General features: G+C 41.8%; 3 protein-coding genes across 4 annotated transcripts; 1 reads left to right on the top strand and 2 right to left on the bottom strand.

Annotated features, from left to right (window-relative positions):
* Nucleotides 1-518: 518 nt before the first annotated feature.
* On the top strand, nt 519-18266 carry RB195_002055 (uncharacterized protein; the record flags this gene model as incomplete). 2 transcript variants are annotated; one of them, XM_064199126.1, is made up of 11 exons in its annotated part: nt 519-559; nt 863-963; nt 3819-3877; nt 8941-9002; nt 9385-9459; nt 9941-10012; nt 10602-10670; nt 11917-11921; nt 11970-11977; nt 12364-12512; nt 17723-18266. In XM_064199126.1, the coding sequence occupies 11 exons, from the start codon at nt 519-521 to the stop codon at nt 18264-18266; spliced, it is 1185 nt and encodes a 394-aa protein (XP_064055006.1). The 2 variants fall into 2 exon arrangements, with proteins under 2 accessions (XP_064055006.1, XP_064055009.1); XM_064199125.1 differs by lacking the exons at nt 519-559; nt 11970-11977; nt 12364-12512; nt 17723-18266 and having other exon boundaries at nt 879-963; nt 11917-11965.
* On the bottom strand, nt 15410-15816 carry RB195_002057 (uncharacterized protein; the record flags this gene model as incomplete). The annotated part of the gene is made up of 2 exons (XM_064199128.1): nt 15410-15638; nt 15758-15816. 2 exons carry the CDS (start codon nt 15814-15816, stop codon nt 15410-15412), a joined length of 288 nt encoding a protein of 95 aa, XP_064055008.1.
* On the bottom strand, nt 17118-17408 carry RB195_002056 (uncharacterized protein; the record flags this gene model as incomplete). Its single annotated transcript, XM_064199127.1, has 1 exon — nt 17118-17408. The coding sequence occupies one exon, from the start codon at nt 17406-17408 to the stop codon at nt 17118-17120; it is 291 nt and encodes a 96-aa protein (XP_064055007.1).
* Nucleotides 18267-18746: the final 480 nt, after the last annotated feature.

The following is an 18746-nucleotide window of genomic DNA, read 5'->3' as shown; positions in this document are numbered from 1 at the left end:
GATGATATACTCAAGTACTTTTATTATACTTAACAAACTCTTCCTAGGTTCGAGAGATAAATATTAATTCATTTGACTTTTAACTTCGATCTAGGTCTCGGTGGATGAATTCGAATTCGTATTCGTCAATGGATTTTATCGTCAGATATAGTTGTTGACGTAGTCAGCTTGTTGTACTGAATTTGTCGCTAGAGATTTTGCCTCTTGGTCCTAGACTATGAGTACTTCCCAGAAAAATGTGCACACTTAATTATCTCGTGGTTGGATTTAGGAGCATTGAAAAGGGAAAATAATATTGTGATTCGATTCTCTGATATAATAATAATCTTTCAAATAAATGATATAATTAATAATGATAACTTCCAAAACTATAAATCAATAAATCCACTAATATAATTTCCGGAATCCCTGAATTAGTTTCTTCTACGACGACAAGGTCGCCTCTAGATGTGTCGATCACATATATATTCGGCGCAGTTCCATCATCACAAATAGCTGTTTACACTTTATTTCTTTCCATGCTGTATAATCCAGAAGCAGAGCGCGGATGTGTTAGTGGGTGAGCGAGTTGTGCTGGCTAATTTGCAGTCCTGAACACCTGCAGGTCCATATACTGAATTTTATCGCAGAACTCGTCACCATACAAGCGTGTATCTACCAAACACTCACCAGTGCTTGTAGAATAATAATTCCGCAGCTGAGCTCAGATTGTTTTTATCTTCACCTTGAATTCGTTCCTTGCTAATATATGACTTAAATATGTATGTTTGACAGATTAGAAGTAAATGTTCGGACTGTCCAAATCCTGATTGGGTAGTTATCAATTGATAAACCACACTCCTTACATGCGCATCATTTTCAGACCTCAAACTCGGCCAATGCTGCGGACATGTGTACTGGTGCTGATTGTGGGTGTTGCGGCCGCATTCGACTCCTCTGAAATTCGGATGCTTGAGGATGGATGTAAGTTCATGCTTGCGGTTGTGTCACAAAATGCTCCAAATGCGAACTGAAATTGAACTAAAATCGCATTCAGCTCTCTAAATGCACTAGAGTATTTCAGACTGAAGGGGAAATTCTATTTTCTTGCCGACATTATTTTGCTCGTACTCATAACTTTTGTGAATAAGTCGACAAGAAAATGTTGACTACTACATAGATACTAATAGACATAAATATAAAACCCAGCAGATTTATTTTATAACATTGGCGAATCTAGTGCGTTTTATTCGTCAACTTAGTCAATAATTGTGCAGACTTTGAGGTTAGTTTTATGGCTGTTCATTGAATAACTATTTCATTTTCGTAGTTGCCATCTACAGTGAACCATGAAAAACTTTAAAAGCATGGCGAAGTAATTTTGCTTTTAGTAACGAATGAAAAATTGTTGAAGTCAATATGCAGAATAATTTGCTAAAATCGCTACAATCCAAGGGAAGGCTAAGATATTAAATCGTTATCTTCTGGTCCTTGTGTGGAGTGATGTCTTTGTTTCTTTGTGTCTTTCATCAGATCCACAACTGTGATCTGGCAATTGTTTCTACTCATATATAGCATAATTGTAAAAATTTGTCATTTAGTGTGCATGATTTACTTGAGAGCAGAGGTGTTAAGAGACAGAAACGGAAAAAATGGAAGTTCGGGTTGAAGGTGAAGGAATTAAGAGAGTGTGGAGATAACGTTGTTCCTGCAGGCTGCGGGTCATATATATGAGAATTGTGGAGGAGCCTTCTACAGAACTTGAGCAACACGTTTAAGAGCAATCTAGTTTAGCGTTGAATATCACCTGGTGTTCGTAATTGTGCTCTTCATCGTACGAACGCTTCTGTAAACGTTACAAAAACTCGAAATAGTATTTCGTCTGCATTCGATTATCTCTGTCTACTTGAAACTGCAGATTTAATTACTTCAACAACTACGATGTGATCTTCACTGGAGGCTATTATCCTGCAATCGTTCAATTGTTGTTGACTTTGATCATAGGTTACATCCAATCAGGGAATTGCCCTAGAAGCTACTTTTGGATGATGAAATGCTGCGTTCGTGGCTCCTGGAATCGAGAAATTTATAAAACCTCATTTGATGTTTAACGTTGAGGACGTCTCCTCCAACCATTGAGATTTCGTTGCGAAGTAAACATCGCCCTTCTACGTGCACTCTACACGCGGATCGCACGCCTACGCATCCAGTTCAGCCTTTTACGAAGGGTTACGGACGAGTATGGACCTCAGAGCTGCTTCTTTTGAGAAATGCAATCGGATACTAATTGCACTCGAACGGTTAAGTATGGAAGTGAAACAGCAACGACGGGATGAAGCAAAGAGAACGTCATAACGTAAGAGAATGGAAAACTGCTGCTCAATGAAGAGTTTTTAAATAAATAAGTGGATAGGAAAGTAGTAGAGCACTAGATGAATGGATAATTGATTTACAAGTGGTGAATGAAGAAATATCCATTATTAAAATTGCAAGGAAGTAATTAAATACATAATGGTGGGAAAAATGTATGGAAGGATCAATGATTAAATGAGTGAAAAAATTTGTCAATGAAAATTCGATGAAGCAACATGAGCGAACTTATTTGAATGAACGAAAAAAAAAAACAAGTAACGATAGAGAACGAATGGGTGAAAAATATTAAATATATAAATACTTTTTGAAAAAAAAAGAGAATTTGTGATTAGCGAACGAGTGACTGAGTAAATTAATGCACGATGCAGTACAGTCAGTGGAAGTCAAAAATTAAATTGGAATTAGAAAAAGAATAAAGTGAAAATTTCTTGAGCGACAATTAGCAATTATGTGAAGGAAATTAAAGTTTTTTGAGTAAAGGGACACTTAAACTAATGAATATGTGACTGACTAAACGAGCCAAAGGCATCACCCCACAAATCTGAGGTGGTACGGATTTCAGGAGAAGTATTCGTATATAGGATCGTAGATTATGGAGAAGGGGGTGGTTCCGTCCATTTCTTCCTAATTGCCGTAAAAAGTGCCCCATGCGGCGCGTGCACAAGGCTGGCGCTCCAATCCAACTCCTGTGCGCTCCGAAACGCTCGGAGCCGCATCTTCTGGGCTGTTTTTTCACGGCAATCAGGAAGAAATGGACGGAATCACCCCTCTCCTTAATCTACGATCCCGTACACGAACACTCCACTTGAAATCCGTACCACTTCAGATTCGTGGGGTGATGCCTTTAATGAACGAACTACATAAGAAATGAACGAATGCAAGAATCAATAGTTGGATGGACGAACAAATGAATGAAAGAACGAATTAATGAATTGATGAATAAACAGGAAAGAATGTATAGATTATAGATGCATAGTTGTTGCATTAATTCACCAGGTGAGGAACTAAGTGAAACGATAAATAACTTCTCAAGCAGATTGTGCTAATTTTGTTTTTTAGGTGTATTTTCTACTTCTGGATGTTAATATTGTTTCCACAAATACACAAACACCACAACCTACACAAAACCTACATGATCTGCAGTTTACTCGCCTACTACTAGTTTATATCCTCAAATGATGTCCTGAACAAAATCCTCATCCGAGTGAAATTTCTCATTATTACATGTTTCGCTGTGTATCCCGCGCTTGGCATTGACTTGCCTTTGTCTTTTCAGTTTTAAACGGAAGGCGTGCGCTTGGCCTGTGGTTTTTCGGAAACGGTAGGAATAGCAGTGCAGCTGATATATGTACTAGTAGTGCTGTAGAATATGCACTATGTGTTTTTGCCGTGTCTTCTTGAGAACGATTTCAAAGTTAGAAAACGTAGTACGTATCTGATACACTACCTATAGCACTTCTTTCCAGACCATGTCGAAAAGCGAGCCGCTCCGATTCATCTGCCCCGGGAGGAACGTTCGTTTGATGTGGGTAACATTATTTTTTTTACTAATTTGAAAATTCGAGGAAATTTGAAGAAAAATTTGGGTTAAAAAAAATTGGCGAAGTTTTGATTGGTTTTCTTGAGCTGTAGCCAAGATTGCTGTTGATCGTCTTTATTAAACAACGGCTAACGTTTCGGCGTTATCGCCTTTGTCAGAGCCTGGAAAATTCAAAGCTATGGCACTGATGATGGCACTCACTAATGGCTTTGAATTTTCCAGGCTCTGACGAAGTCGATAACGCCGAAACGTTAGCCGTTATTTAATAAAGACAAGAATACCAATCTTGGCTACAGCTCAAGAAAATCAATTAAAACTACGTTTTAACATGCCGAGATCCAAAGACAGTCAAACATGGGCAAATTGGCGAAGATTTCGCCGTTGCTATCCACACATATAGTGGCAGGAGGGGGTAGTGGCTGTTCATATTACACAAAGTGGCTGTTGACTGTTACCATTGCTGAGTCGTGTTTTGCTCAAATAATTGTAAGTATTGGGTGTTCCTTGTTACCTTGTTTCAAAGTTCCATCGAATTACTTAGACTGCCTTGATCACGTTGACTCCCATTGTTCTTCGAACTGGTCGAGCGAGCGCCAGTAATTCATTCATTTGTCCCGACTGCGCGCCAGAGTCACCTAGTGGCTCCTCTTTTCGCGTGGAACACGAACGAGCATCATAATTTTCTTTGAAGGACTTTGTGAAGAAATCTGACCATCGGTCTTCCTGTAGTGCGCTTAATATCGTGCGGAGCCCAGTCGCTCACGGCTCTGGTCCAATGGTTGTCGTTAAAGCGCATCACGTGGCCGACCCACCCTATTTTGCTTTTCTTGGCAAACGCGACGGCGTCTCTAATTTTCAATTGTTGGCATAGGTGGGAACTTCGAGTATTGTCCCTCACTTGCGTGAAGTGGGATACTCCTAACATCACTCTTCCTCTCAATTGCGTGTCCAATGACGCTCGCCGCGTTTTCTTCCTGCCTTCCTTCTTCCTGCTGCCCAGGTTTGCGAAGCACAGATCAAAGCAGGAAGTAGGGTTGTGTTGAAGAGGTGAGTTCGGAGCCGGGTGTTCTTGGTCTTCTTCACTGCATCCTCAATTCTTTTATGCTCTCCCCAAGTCCCCTCCTGCCCAGCTCGGGGCTTAGGTCATTCATCATGTTCAATTCCCGACCCAGATAAACGTAGCTGGTGCATTCGGATATGTTCGGTACGTTGAGCGTTAGTGGGGCATCCAAGACCTATCCGTTACATATGAACATCGTCTTTTCCAGATTCAGCTGGAGAGCGATGCATTCACATAATTTGTGGAATTCGGTCAGCCAATTGACTGAGGCTAGGTGTCATCAGAACATTATGGTCAGCAAAGCGCAAATAGTGTAGCTGCGGACTATGCACCTTCATTATCGTTCATTGTCGTCCTATTCTAGTTTTCGCATTGCGTTCTCGAGAGTGGCCGTGAATATTTTAGGTGAGATTGTATCACCCTGTCGGAAACCTTCACGTTGATGATGATATTCATGCAGAATGGCGAAATTCCAGTCGTGAAGTTGCTGTACAACTCTTGAAGTACCTTTATCTACTGAGTACGCTTCCACGACCAATTCAGTTCTAACTTTATCGAAGACAGAACAACATCTTGTACTCTCGTGATACCTCGACTGCTTCGAAGCTCATTCGCGTTATTATATATGATGATAAGTTTTCAAACAATGTGAATGTGGTCAATTGTGCAAAATAATTTGCGAAACTCTGCTTGCTCGGATGGCTATTCTTCAGAGTTGAAGCATAAGCGATGAAGATAGTCGAGGCTGGGGTTGTACAACATCTCATACGCAGACATCTGATTCGGGTCATTAACTCTTCTAAACGGTCGTTCGAATGTTCTTTGCCATACTCGTGTTGACGAGGACGCTAACTCCACCAACATCTCTACTGTCGCATTTTCATAGTAACAGTTCTTCTCCAGTTTCATATACGGCGTTGAGAGGGAGGCATCGTCTCATACCGGCCAGTCCGATGATGTCGTACTTAATCTTCCTGGCTTGCATCATCTGATCTTCGATAGCCGCTTCCGATGCAAGCGTGCGTGCGTCATAAATACAGATCGTCATCCTAGTCCTTTTCCGTTTCGGTAGCCTATATTGCTCCTGCAACCCCGTCTTTCCTGGCGCTACCGTACAAGGCTTTCCTTTGAAATCAGGAGATTCCTTTCCATCACTGTTACATGCGTAAAATTTTAAGACCCATGGGCAGTTTGCAAGCCTGTAATCCCATAAGTTTTTTTTTGTGGAACTTTGCGTTCTCTCGGAGGGGACAGGCAGAGCTTATTTGTTGCAGACGACTCCAAACTCGTCCTTCTTGCTCCTCCCAGTCAATTGATTCCAGGCTTTTGGCGGGACCGACGGGAGGTATACAAGGATGTCATCAGTCAATCCTGCTCAGGAGAAACAGGGAGTCCATCCTTTGAATCCACCCGCGTCTCTGGGCAAGCACAAAGTCGCTTTTGGTCTACGATTAGCCCCCTATCCGCCACCCGGGACGCGCCACGCAGCCTCGCGACTAACCGACTGTGCTCCCTCTAGTGAGGGAAATCCGTGGAATTACTTTGAGTGGAGACAAATGTTATTGTCGAACAAAAGTGATGGGAAGGCGCTGAGATGCAACTGAAGAAGAAGAGATGAGCGTCTGTTGAATCAAAATAAAAATCTTAAAAAACTTTAGGTAGAGTTATCTTATTTCCAACTTTGTGTTCTGCTATCATATTTCCAACTCTGTGTTCTCATTATAGTTTCCCGCTTATCTGTTTTCCAGTCTGAAGGTCGGTCCGGCTGAAGGTAGACGTTAGATTCTTGCTTCTTTCGCATTCGTTAATCAATAACAAAACTAAAATTAGTGGCAATTCTGTATTCTGTAGATTTAAGAGCAGTTCAAGCATAGATAAAAAAAAATTTAGTAGTTTTCTTCGTGGAAAGACTACTACTTCACTTTGAGGATACTCAAACTTAATTTTACATCTATATTCCTTCGGTACAGTACGGTCTTTTTTTTTTACAAATCTACTAGGGGCTATTGTTCGGTATTGCTGAACCAATAATTCAACTGATTCCAGTTTTCAATTTTCAGTTTTCAATTCAATTTCAATTCAATTCGTGCAGTTCCAGCGCTCTCTGGCGCCGGTGCACCAACTGGACGCCATATGACCCGCCTCTCCGCTCTCTGGAAATATCACTGCACACACACATACAAACAAGATAGCCTAACCCCGTTATTATATAGCATAACATTTCTTGCTTTTATACCGCTATAACATGGAAGCCTTTCTCGTCTTCTTTCTTAACAATTAAAATAGCATGGTGTGATAGTGCTAAATGTCGTGAAAGTCACCATCATACTGATAAAGATAAAGATCTCACGTCAGATCACGTAAATAGCTTGCTCCTAGTGAAGCGAATGTCTGCATGCGTGTACAAATTATGAAAAAATCTTCTGGTAAGGATTGATTGTAAAGAAATTGTACAGAGAATTGAATATACACAGTACATTTCGATAATTCTCTCCTCAGGCAACCTGTGTCATTTCCAGGCATCTCATTACCTTCCAGCGAATGTGGACAAGAGATAGTTGTGAGAAGTGTGTCATATCTATTGCTTCCTGGTGCAGACGCACCAATCTGAGAAGCCAGAAAGCAGAAAGATGGAATGAAACCCGTCTCATCACATCCTTGTGTCTTGTTACATCTATCTGACGCTCAAGAATCTGTCCCACCCCTCTTAGTACTTACTCTGACGTTATACGACTCGTCTCACCATATCGTTCTGCCTTCTGGTGCTGGCGCATCACTTCAGCATCGTGAAAATCGCCTTTTATCCGTTTCTACCCCATCTCACCCTTTCGTGGTCAAGACATGTTCGGAATCATACCTTAAACATCATAAAAAAAAGAATTAAAAACGAAAGTTCATTGTAGCTTCAGTACAAGAAGTTTTCTTCTCACAACATGAAACATGACAACAACATGAAAACTGGAACAGTGAACACTTTGTTAATCGTAATAAAAAGTGCAAACACAGAGAACGAAGTAGCAATCATAATCCATAGAAAAAAATTACTAAACAGGGAAAAGTACTCTTTGTGCAAATGCTGAAAAAAGAGAACATTCAAAAAAGAAAGAAGGCGAAAACTCAACCTAATGCGAGGGCAACAAACTTTCACACTCAGTTTTATTTTTTCATCTTTAACCGTTCACTCTTAATCATCATGACATGCCTTCTCTACAACAAGACCAAAAACGTAATTGTCGTTTTTACATAGCATGTTACATAGGAAAGACTTGCGGAAAAGCTTCGTCATCAAAGATATTTGTTAGAAAAGAGTCATAAATTGAAATTACCTAGTTTTTGAGTTCTGAATTCTGCAAAAAAAGATGTTTTAACTTTAATCAGCTTCAGTTGGAAAAATATTCAGAAAGAAATTGCGATACTTTTGTGATTTTTGGATGTACTAAACAGAACTCTCTATCCATCTATTTAATCAAAGGACTTTTAATGTTTTGTAGAATTGGAGTTGAACATGCCCATAAAGGTTAATATCCTCATCTTAAAACATGGTTAAAAGTAACCGTTCCTCAAGTGTTTCATATACGCTAGCGAGGTTGTTGAGAGTGGCTCAGTGGAAAAATCAGGCGCGTGGTGCTGGTTCGGTTCTCAACGGAGGTAGTTTTTGCATCTTTATGAGGTGTTTTCCAACACACGACAAACACACACACAGGGACATTAGCATTAGCATTGCATAGCATGATTACTAGAATTTGTGTCCAATTGTTTTACTATTTTGGGTTTTCGTTTTTTTCCGAGGGTTCTTTATCGGATTGTTTATCGGTATTATTGGGAATTCATTTGTAGGTCTTATAAAAGAATTCACAGTAATAGCGAAAAATCTATCTGTCTAATTGAAAGCTTGTCTTTGTCGATATGGACGTTAACTGACTAACAGTTTTCATATTGTAGAAATATTTTGAATAATCTTCACAAACATATACTTATCGCTTTACAGGAAAATGCGGGTCCATTGATCCGATTCGGCAAACGAGATTCACAAGGAGCACCGCTAATCAGGTAGGTTTTCATCGGTTATGATACATCAGAGTGATTAAGGTGGTGCAAACAGAATGTCATAATTTCATAGCTTTTTTCGATTTCATGGATGAGCCTTTCCCTGTTTTTTGAACAAAGTTCTGCTTCCGTGGTGTGTTGAGTTAGATTTGATGACCGCGAGAGGTCTCATACGCTTCTTTCTTTTTCAAATTTTGGTTGGTTCGTTCAAGTCTCAACTGCAATGGGTTTTCTACAAATTTTTTGGATTTGAATATCGGAAAATCTGTAATTCTGTTTGGTATAAGCATCATTATTTGCGTGAAATTACTGATGATCATGCACTATCCCACTACGTCGTACTCGTGATACGTTCGAAATTGCACAGAATACGTTTCCGTTGCAGATTTGGTCGTGCGCCTGAAGCACAACCATTGATCCGTTTTGGAAAACGCTCCCCGGACAGCGCTCCACTTATTCGGTAAGCTACTTCTTACTTAGCATTTATTATATAAATGCAAACAACTAACACAACAAAAGCGGCGGCGGGTCAGTCGGTTAGAGGTCCGTTGTAGCCACAAGGTCGAGGGTTCGAAACCGCCCCAGTGCAAACCAAGCCTTTCATCCCTCCGGGGTCGATAAATTGGTACCAGACTTGTCTGGGAGGATGAAAACACTAACTTGAACATCGGCTGGCCCCCGCCAGTCATTGTATAGGTCAACACGCATTCCAAAACCTGAACGATTACGAATTCCAGTAAAACGCGTTGGCGCATCCCAAGTGGATTGATATGCCAGTGATTTTATCCTTTATCCTTTTTTTTAACACAACAAACAGCTGCTAACAAGATGTGGACAACAAAGTTTCAAAATCTTGCGGCTTTTGCTCTGTAAATAGATTTTTGATTAAATAAAATTGATAAAATTACTGAACAGTCCTCTTAATTTTCCCTTCCCTCCAGATTTGGTAGAGATTCGGAAGCCCAACCTCTCATTCGTTTCGGTAAACGATCTCCAGCAGCTCCGCTCATTAGGTGAGGTTTTGAGAGTTACTTAGATTATCTAACTGTTGCTTCCTATGTGTTGTATCAAAAATATGTTAATTAGTTATGTTATCAATAACAAGTCTAGCTAGAAGTAAAGTCGTATTGCTGGAATTGTTTCCATGTTAACGTAGTGTTGTTACATTTTTCAGGAACGAATTTCTGAAATTTTACGGGGTTTGTTTTTCCTTTTTTTCTATTTGGAATATGTCATGAATATCCAACAGTTACTACTGCATCTATATCAAATGGATGTACAAATAAGCCCAATAGTATTTTTGGAGGAAACAAGCAAACTGTTTTTAATTTCTTATTCCGGTTAACGGTTCAACTTCTCATATCTTCAAAGTTCACATCCTGTGATTGTTTTGAAACGTATTTATAGAATGAAAAACAGTTATAGGATAAAAACTTTGGAATTATGAGTAGTTAGATCACAATCCGTTGTTGTACTAGCTCTTATTTCCAAAATAGGAATGCTTAGGTTACATGCGATTCAAATCTACTTCTATATATCCGAGATCCTCACGAGCAACCACATTTACAGATGACCGCATTCCTCAATTTCTGTTCAATTCAGATTTGGTCGTTCCGTTTCTGCTCCACTCGTTAGATTTGGACGATCTGTGGAAGCTGTGCCACTTCTTAGGTGAGCACACTGTTAAAGTTGATATGGACATGTTAAATGATATGTCCTTTTAATATATACATTTAACAATAAATTCGCCTACAATTCTAACTTTTCGATGCATCGAATCATTTTTGTACCTGTAAATCACACTGGCCAACCCACGATTACTTTATTCATTATATATATATATATATATATATATATATATACAGACAAATTTGAGATGGATCGGAACCGCTGGAGATCATGCTGCAGCACGAACATCCGTTCGCTAGTTAACATTTTCCTTCCCATTTGAAGGCGTGAAGGGATCATTCTCTTGAAGACGTAGCGCTAACTCTATCTTACAGCAGTGGTCATGGTTGGAGCACGAGGGCACTGATAAAGAAGATACTGTGCTTTGATAGCGGGGACATATCCCCTTCTCGTATAGGAGCGCGGTCAGTGAACATGGCTCCGTCTTGAGCGACCCAAACCTCAAGGCTAACCCCGTAGCCCACATCCCTTTCCTGCGTCGTTCATATAATGGATTAATGGAACTCATCTCACAACGATAGTACAAGACAAGATGACTAAACATAGTAACACAACCGCTGATGATAGAAATAGATTATTACCACAAACTATGATTAAATACTACGTACACAACTAAGACAATATTATACATAGCTGACATCGCTATACATAACGCTTGGTTAAGCACAATACACCAGTATGTGTTGTGTCAGGCCTTAGATTAAACAGGAACATGGTGTTCTTAAATGATGTTACCTGAAAGACCCACAGCTCAAACATGGTATCGTAGTTCTAGTCTTTCATATGTTTCCGATCACACTCGAAAGATGATGATGAGGACGGTTTCTTATGTAATGGCCGACCATGGGAAGCATGGTAAGAAGAGAAGCGCACCATGAGATCGCGATGAGTGAGAAAATGCACAAGCACTGCGGTAGTAGTCCCGAGAGAATGGTGATCTACAAACAACTGGATATCCAATGACAGTAATCCCCGTTGGGCACATTCGCTTTGGTGGAGAACCAATTCTCGTCTGTTCACTTCTCCCAACGACGGATAAGAGATTTCCAACCTTTGCGTATGCTATGCATGCACTTGTGGATATTGTATTCGTGTGTTGTTATCGCTGATGCTGTGCTGAATATAACAAACGTGAGAGTAAGAATTGAAAAAGAAACTCGGTAGGAAAAAACAATACCGAAGTGTGATGGAAGCACCGTTTTGCTGTTGCTTGATATATTTTTTTAAGGTTCGGTCGATCTCCTGAAGCTTCGCCACTCATTCGATTTGGCAAGTAAATAGACGCTCAGGTAATGTTGTCTTACTTTTTGATACCTATGATACCTGTTATACTTGTGTCTGCTTGTGAATGTCATGGCTGTCCAATGTCGGTTCACATCTCAGATTAAACGAAAAACGTATCCATCGGGAATTAGTTTAATTTTTCATAATGTTTTCTATTCTCATAGAAACAAACTGAAATGAGGAAATATAAGAACAATAAACAAAATATTTGCACGTGCATAAGAACGTATCGAACATCAAAAACACTACACAATTTCACTGGGTTTTGATGTTGGAAATTCCCTTTTTGTGGTCCATGGTCACTTCTGAGGAACTGCCTACTTTTTCCCTAAAATTTATTAATAAAACTTATCGGTATTCGATATTCATAGAAAATTATCCTACATTGCAGAACAATCGGTGCTTGGTCGATCTCACATCGCTATTGATTTCCTTCCATCGTCATCCACACTCGCCACATCGGAACATACTTCTTACATGTCTCATCTCTTCTCCTACAGTTGTTCCATCGCCGAATGTTGTTAAAGCAGAGAGTAAAGTGTATCTGTACCATATATTTTTTATACAATGCTCTTTTCAGCCGTAGTAGTCGAAAAAAAACACTAGAATTCCAAAGATTGAAATACCCAAACAATTTTACGAATTTAAACTTTTCCAACGTGTTTCACAGAGGTTAATAAAATACATGAATTGGGATTATATTGTGGTGTTTGTTCATTAGTCATTAGTTGTTTCATCGATTACCATTCTTAAACTACTACAAGAAGTTGATAGAAAATTGAGGTTTGGGTGGGCCTTCGAAACATAGAACGAAAGGTATTGTTTTGCACAACCTTGACCTACCTACCTAACCTAATCGGCGGGCGGGTATTACAGCTATTCGCCGTGGGCAGTCCTGAAGTATATCCTAGCCGATCCTGTTCGATCTTCAGCTACAACCCGGATAGAATCCATCCATCTATCGCTATTTCATAATCGGCTTTTTCATAGGATCCACGTCTCGACTGAACCGCCTGAAAACGCCAAATGTCCTCAGATCTCCCATTGCCACATCCGTCTAGAACTTTTTTCTACGACCAGGACGCCTTTTCCAATTTGGGTCTGGAAGCATTCTCAGGACAACTTGTACAAGACGATCAGGCGATCTCCTCATAACGTGTCCAAAGAAGGGAAGACGGACTTCTGTGACTATTTCAGAAGGGCGGGCAAGACGTTGATGTTCTCCTCGCGTCATCTGCCGGTAATAATACGAAATATCTACTTCCTAGTAAAGTGTTTCGTGCACACCATCCCCACCCACCACGTAGCCTAATAGTCGTCTAAACAACTTTCTCTCCATACAGTCAGGCATCTCCATCACCGTCGACGACGCTGAATAAGCCTCCGATCCGTGCATCATGAGAGGATGGATAACAAGCAGGCAGACTCACAGCTTGACTTCGTTGACCACAGACACTCGGTCAATGATTTGATTGCCGATTAGGCTTTAACGCATTTTTGCTCACTATATCTCTCTCGCAGCTGCATTATTGTTCAGCAATGCAGTCCAAATGACATAATTCATCCGATAGTGAGTTCGATAGGCGTCTATCCACCCTGATTTCCGTTGAAGGTCTCGTGGAAACCCACATTTGCTTGCATTTATTCAGGGCGGAGTCGCAGTAGGTGAACTGCAGCTAATTTCAATACTAGGTTAACAACATGTTGTAACTTCGCGCTGCTTGAAGCGAACATTACTACATCGTCAGCATACTCAACAACCCCCGGGGGGACCTACAGACGGTGCTAAAACAACATCGTCGTGACACCGATCGACTGTTTTTCGCATTATGTCATCGACAGCAAAGTTGAACAGAAAGGGTCCCGCCATGACCCCTTGTTTCACTCCAGTTTCCATTTCGAACATTGGAGTACATCTAGCTGGTGTTCAAAACTCAACAGCTGTTCTTTTATCAATGTTGTTTATAAGGCGTACGAACTTTCTTGGAATTCCATCGTTGCGCTTTGAGAAGACAGCTTCAGTAAGGAGATTCGGAAGCGGCTCTGATATCCAGAAAGCTGACTGTTTAGGCTTAACGCTGCCGCACTTCAATCAGTCTCCTCACAATAAACATCTGGTAAAGCTAGCCTGCTTGTCGCGGTTGGTTTCTTCGCGATGCTTGACTACGCGGCCCAGGATCATCAGCCTTAAAACCTTGTACATTACACATAACAGTGATATTCCACTGTTAAGTCCTGGATTTCTGGATGGATGGCTTCTTTTGGAGAGGGATTATGATAGCATGTCTCCACGAGTCAGATATCCTTTCGGTTACCTATATTGGACGGATGATCCTTGTCATCTCACGAGTCTCAAAAGGAGAATGAGATTGCAGTATCTCTACTCTAATTCCATCGTTTCCGCCAGATTTTCCATTCTTGGGGGGGGGGGGGGTTCGCTGACCGCAGTATATGGCGCTCTTTGAGCGTTCACGAGTTCAGGGGCTGAAGATACTGGCCAGTTTAGCAAGGTGTTAAAGATTTCAGATAGATGAGCACGGTTGCCTCTTCTACAGCGACTTCCTTAGCAATGTTTAGGAAAGGCACACATCTCTTCATTTTGCCGCTATACTGCCTTAGCGGAGCACATGCTTTTCTCGAGTTTTTGCACTCCTCCGCCTCTTTATATTCCTCCACTATTCGACCTCCATTCGTTCTCACGATCACGTTTCAGCCAACGACGCAACCTCCTTCTCAGGCGCTCTTCCTGGCCTGAAGGTACCAACAGTGCGGGCTACACACACAGAATTGTACGTGGATTTTGTCTCCGCAGATGCAAAGTTGAACTTCTTCCTCGATGTTAAAACCGGGAACGTTTTGGCGGAACATTCTTCTGCATTCATCGTCTTTCACACCTACCAAGTCAAGCTTCGGTTGATATTTAACTCCTTTTTTGGAACCATGCCATTAACCTGAGAAGAAGTGGGCGGTGGTGCGAATCTAATGCTGCATCCCAGACAGCTCTAGATTTTCAGACATCTGACAAGAGGATTTTTTTGTCAAAATTTGATCGACTACCGACAAAAACAGTAAAAAAATTGAAGATTGAGGCCTAAGAGTCGAAATTTCTCGCTTCCGCTGATCTTCTTGCGTGAAAGGGGTTCTCCCTGCCACGTATGTTGTTGGGATCGATGATTCCTCTTAAAAAAGGATGTAGTGAAGCTCGTCTGCTAGCAAAGGTCTATCAGACCACTTCCGTTGACTGAGCTGTTACTTTCGTGGGTAGATTTTCCAAGCACATCGTAAAGTCTTTCAAGTCCCATTTTTGCATTCTCATCAATCTCGACAATAACCGCCTGCCAACGTATTGAGTTCACCATAAAATGCATCCTTGTCATAGTACTCAGGTTTCCGCAGATACATGAGGATTTACGATCTAGAGTTTGAGCTCCTGCGATCTAGCAATCGTACACAGGGGTATCTTGACGAGGTTGATCCATATCCTTCCACCAGGTTGTTGTAGTACCACCACCAGGAATTGCGCAGCCTCCTACTTTCCTTTCAGCAGCATCACATTTGTAGATGGTATAATGGTGTAATGGTGAGTAGTGATGATAGGACGATCCTTGATCAATCAGATCTGTAATGTTGAATAATGTGATGATCGGACTATAGGATGCGTGTTTCCTGCAATGCAGAAAACAGTAAACAGCATGCAGATGTCGCAGAAGTTAGGACAGAGCGGGATGTCGAGATTCACTTGATAGCTACCGGCAGTTCAATGTTACGAGACGGATGTTTGTTACCAAAGATTCCCTCGGGTATTCGACCCCTCGGGGCATGGACTCTGGCAGGACTCTGGCATGGCACTCTGGCTCCAGACGACAGCACCTTCTTGCGACGTAAGGGAAGCTTTTGTTATATAACAGTGAGGGTATATGGCTCGTACGGACCCAAAGCGTATACTCGCGCACAACTTAACTATGTCAACGTCGAATTCTACGTTTTCGCTCGTTGTTTTCCATGTTCACTAGGATCGTAACTTGTCAAAATCTGTTTTTTCATCACTGGATGTAAACACTCGCTTCTGCGACGAGGTTCCAGACTGTAGACTTATATTACTAATCTTAAGGACTTTTTTCTTCGTTTTTTTCCCGTTTAGATACCTTGTATTCATCATGTACTTTTGACATTGAGCGTTGTAACGTTCGTGAACTAATTGGTCTATCGATACGTTGTTCTATTCCACTAAATATCAAAGAACTGCTCTTCTTCATCGTCATTCTAAACGAAGGTCACAACGCTGAATGTTCACAGATGAATATAAAGATGCTGCAAATAAGCTGCTCTGCGTTGCGTTTTTTCCGAACTTTGACGTTGGTATTTCCCCTGGTGCCTCAAAAACGTAAGCCGTAATCATCCACAGGTAGTTAATAACCATCTGAGAAGGATTACAGGAATTTGTGAGTTGCTCTCTCGTTGTGTTTGTGGTCTGTTCGTGGTCGGTCGTAGGTTGCGATGTTTCTTGTGTTGAGCTATTTGGTACCTGTGCTGTTAGGACGTACACTACTCCAACACAATGGTTGTGTTCAACAATCCTCACAATCACAGCAGGTCACACTAGGGCACCCCTCCCACTGATGTACGCCATGGCCTCCCATTCTATCCCATCAACATGCGACAAACCGCAGCGATATTCAGTATCTTCCAAGCAGTATTTGCACCCTTGTTTATTGATTTGTTCGAGCTGTAGACATGATTGGTATTTATCTCTATTAACAGGTATTAAAGAAGCATCTAGATTGGTTCGCAAATCCTAAGCTCTCTACCCCACTCGGACCACACTGTAGAATACTGAAGAGTATGCAATGTCATGAAAACTCCTAAAGAGAGGTTGAGATTAGGACTATCCTTCGAGTCTGAGATGATAGCACACAGAACGTTAGAGCCATTTTGGATAACTGCCAAAAGTCCAAAAATGAACAGAAAGGATGAGTGCACTGCGACCACAAACGAACAAGCCCATATTAAGAGATCTGTGTGGGTTTTGATCTACGGGCTGTCCGGTCCTTATAAAAAACCCTGTTCTAAGGTCGTTATGAAACTGACTTTAAGATTCTAAAAATATCACACTGTAACCGAACCCCTCCACAACGGTTTACCGCCTCATAGTGGCGTGGAGGTGACATTTTGCGTCAAACTGCGATGCACAGCGGAGGTTCGTCCTCCGGCAGGGTCTCCCAAGCTGAGAAGGAGTTCGACACATCCGACATTCCGACTTTTCGGAATCGGAAGCCTAGCTAAGAGTAAACCACTGCTAAGATTCACCACCGTCTTGGCAAAATGTCGCAAGGTGGTTCCCTGATCCATATAGGTTGGGCGATGACCTGTGGTGAAAGCTAAGCTCGCCGTGGCATGGCTGCTTAGTTTGGGGAAGTCTTCTTGCCACTCCAGCATATTCACTGCCTCAGTACCCTGCACACTGGGTCCTGCCGTCTCAGACGTCGCACGGTATAGCGATCAAATCTCAGGTAGCTCAGGACATCATTGATTCTGGACCAAGGCGACACACGCACGACTCGCCATGGAGGCTGTCTCAGACTGTGTACTTACAACGCGAGAACAGTTTCCAGAGACGCTGACCTGCATGCCCTTCTCGGAGCTGCAGAGCGTATCAAAATTCACGTGATTGCTCTGCAGGAGACCAAGTGCAGAAGGAGCGACGGAAGAACTAAATAGAAGAATGAGAGCAGCACGGGCAGCATTCGCAGCCGTCAGAGAAGCTACGGATCAACTGACGGAGACCAAGATCTTCGTGCCCATCTGTTCGACTCGACAGTCCTTCCAGCGCTCTGTTACGCAGCGGAGACGTGGGCAGACACCGCGGCCACGTCTAGGAAGCTATTTACTACCCACAGAGCCCTTGAGAGATGTCTCCTGAAGTTTAACCGGCGCACACAACACCTAGCCGGTTTTCGTAGCTCCGACTTAAGAGGAATGTCCCGTCTTCGCGACCCAGCGGAATATGTATCGAAAACAAAACATAGATGGGCCGGTCACATCATGAAAAGAATCGACGATAGATGGACTAAAAGAACGCTAGAGTGGATCCCAAGGGACGCTAAACGCCCCCGAGGGAGACCGCCAACGAGATGGGGTGACGTGTTCGCTACACGGATGGACCAGCTGAGAGCTCAGCTGGATACGGCTCAAGGACCTCGTCAACGTCACTCACGAAGCTTGAGAACATCTTGGATGACAATGGCGAGGGAACGAAACGAGTGGAAGAGATGCAGGGGCCCGCACGTCCAGTGAAGACGGGCCATCTAAGTAAGTATCTAAGTAACCGAATCTGAGCAACAAAACAACTCAATGAATGTATAGTCTTTGCAACTCTTTTAATTTTGCTGCGTGATTCAACAAGTTGGAAACGACGAGTTTTCACAACTACAAGCTACTGCAAGCAAAACAAAATGTCGACTGAGCAACAATTGAGAGTAGATGCTTTAAATCTACATAAATAGCTGGTCGACCTGTGTTAGCTGCATTTTGTTGTCGCTGATCAACGTGGTGTATACAAAACCAGGATCTGTGATCTTACAGTAAGTTTTACAAAAGGTCACATCTTTGCAACATTTAAACTATTCGAATATCTAATCTGATGCGAATATTTCAATCTCACCTATGTCGCCCAAACTCCTAATTTTCCGCAGATACTTGCTGGTTTACTGGGACTTAAAAAACTCCTTGGGATTTACGATATTGGCGAACTAAGGAAACAGAAATCTATGCCTT

This window comes from Necator americanus, chromosome IV (genome assembly GCF_031761385.1).
Source record: "Necator americanus strain Aroian chromosome IV, whole genome shotgun sequence".
NCBI classification, from domain to species: domain Eukaryota; kingdom Metazoa; phylum Nematoda; class Chromadorea; order Rhabditida; family Ancylostomatidae; genus Necator; species Necator americanus.
This window is presented reverse-complemented; position numbering and strand designations above follow the sequence as displayed.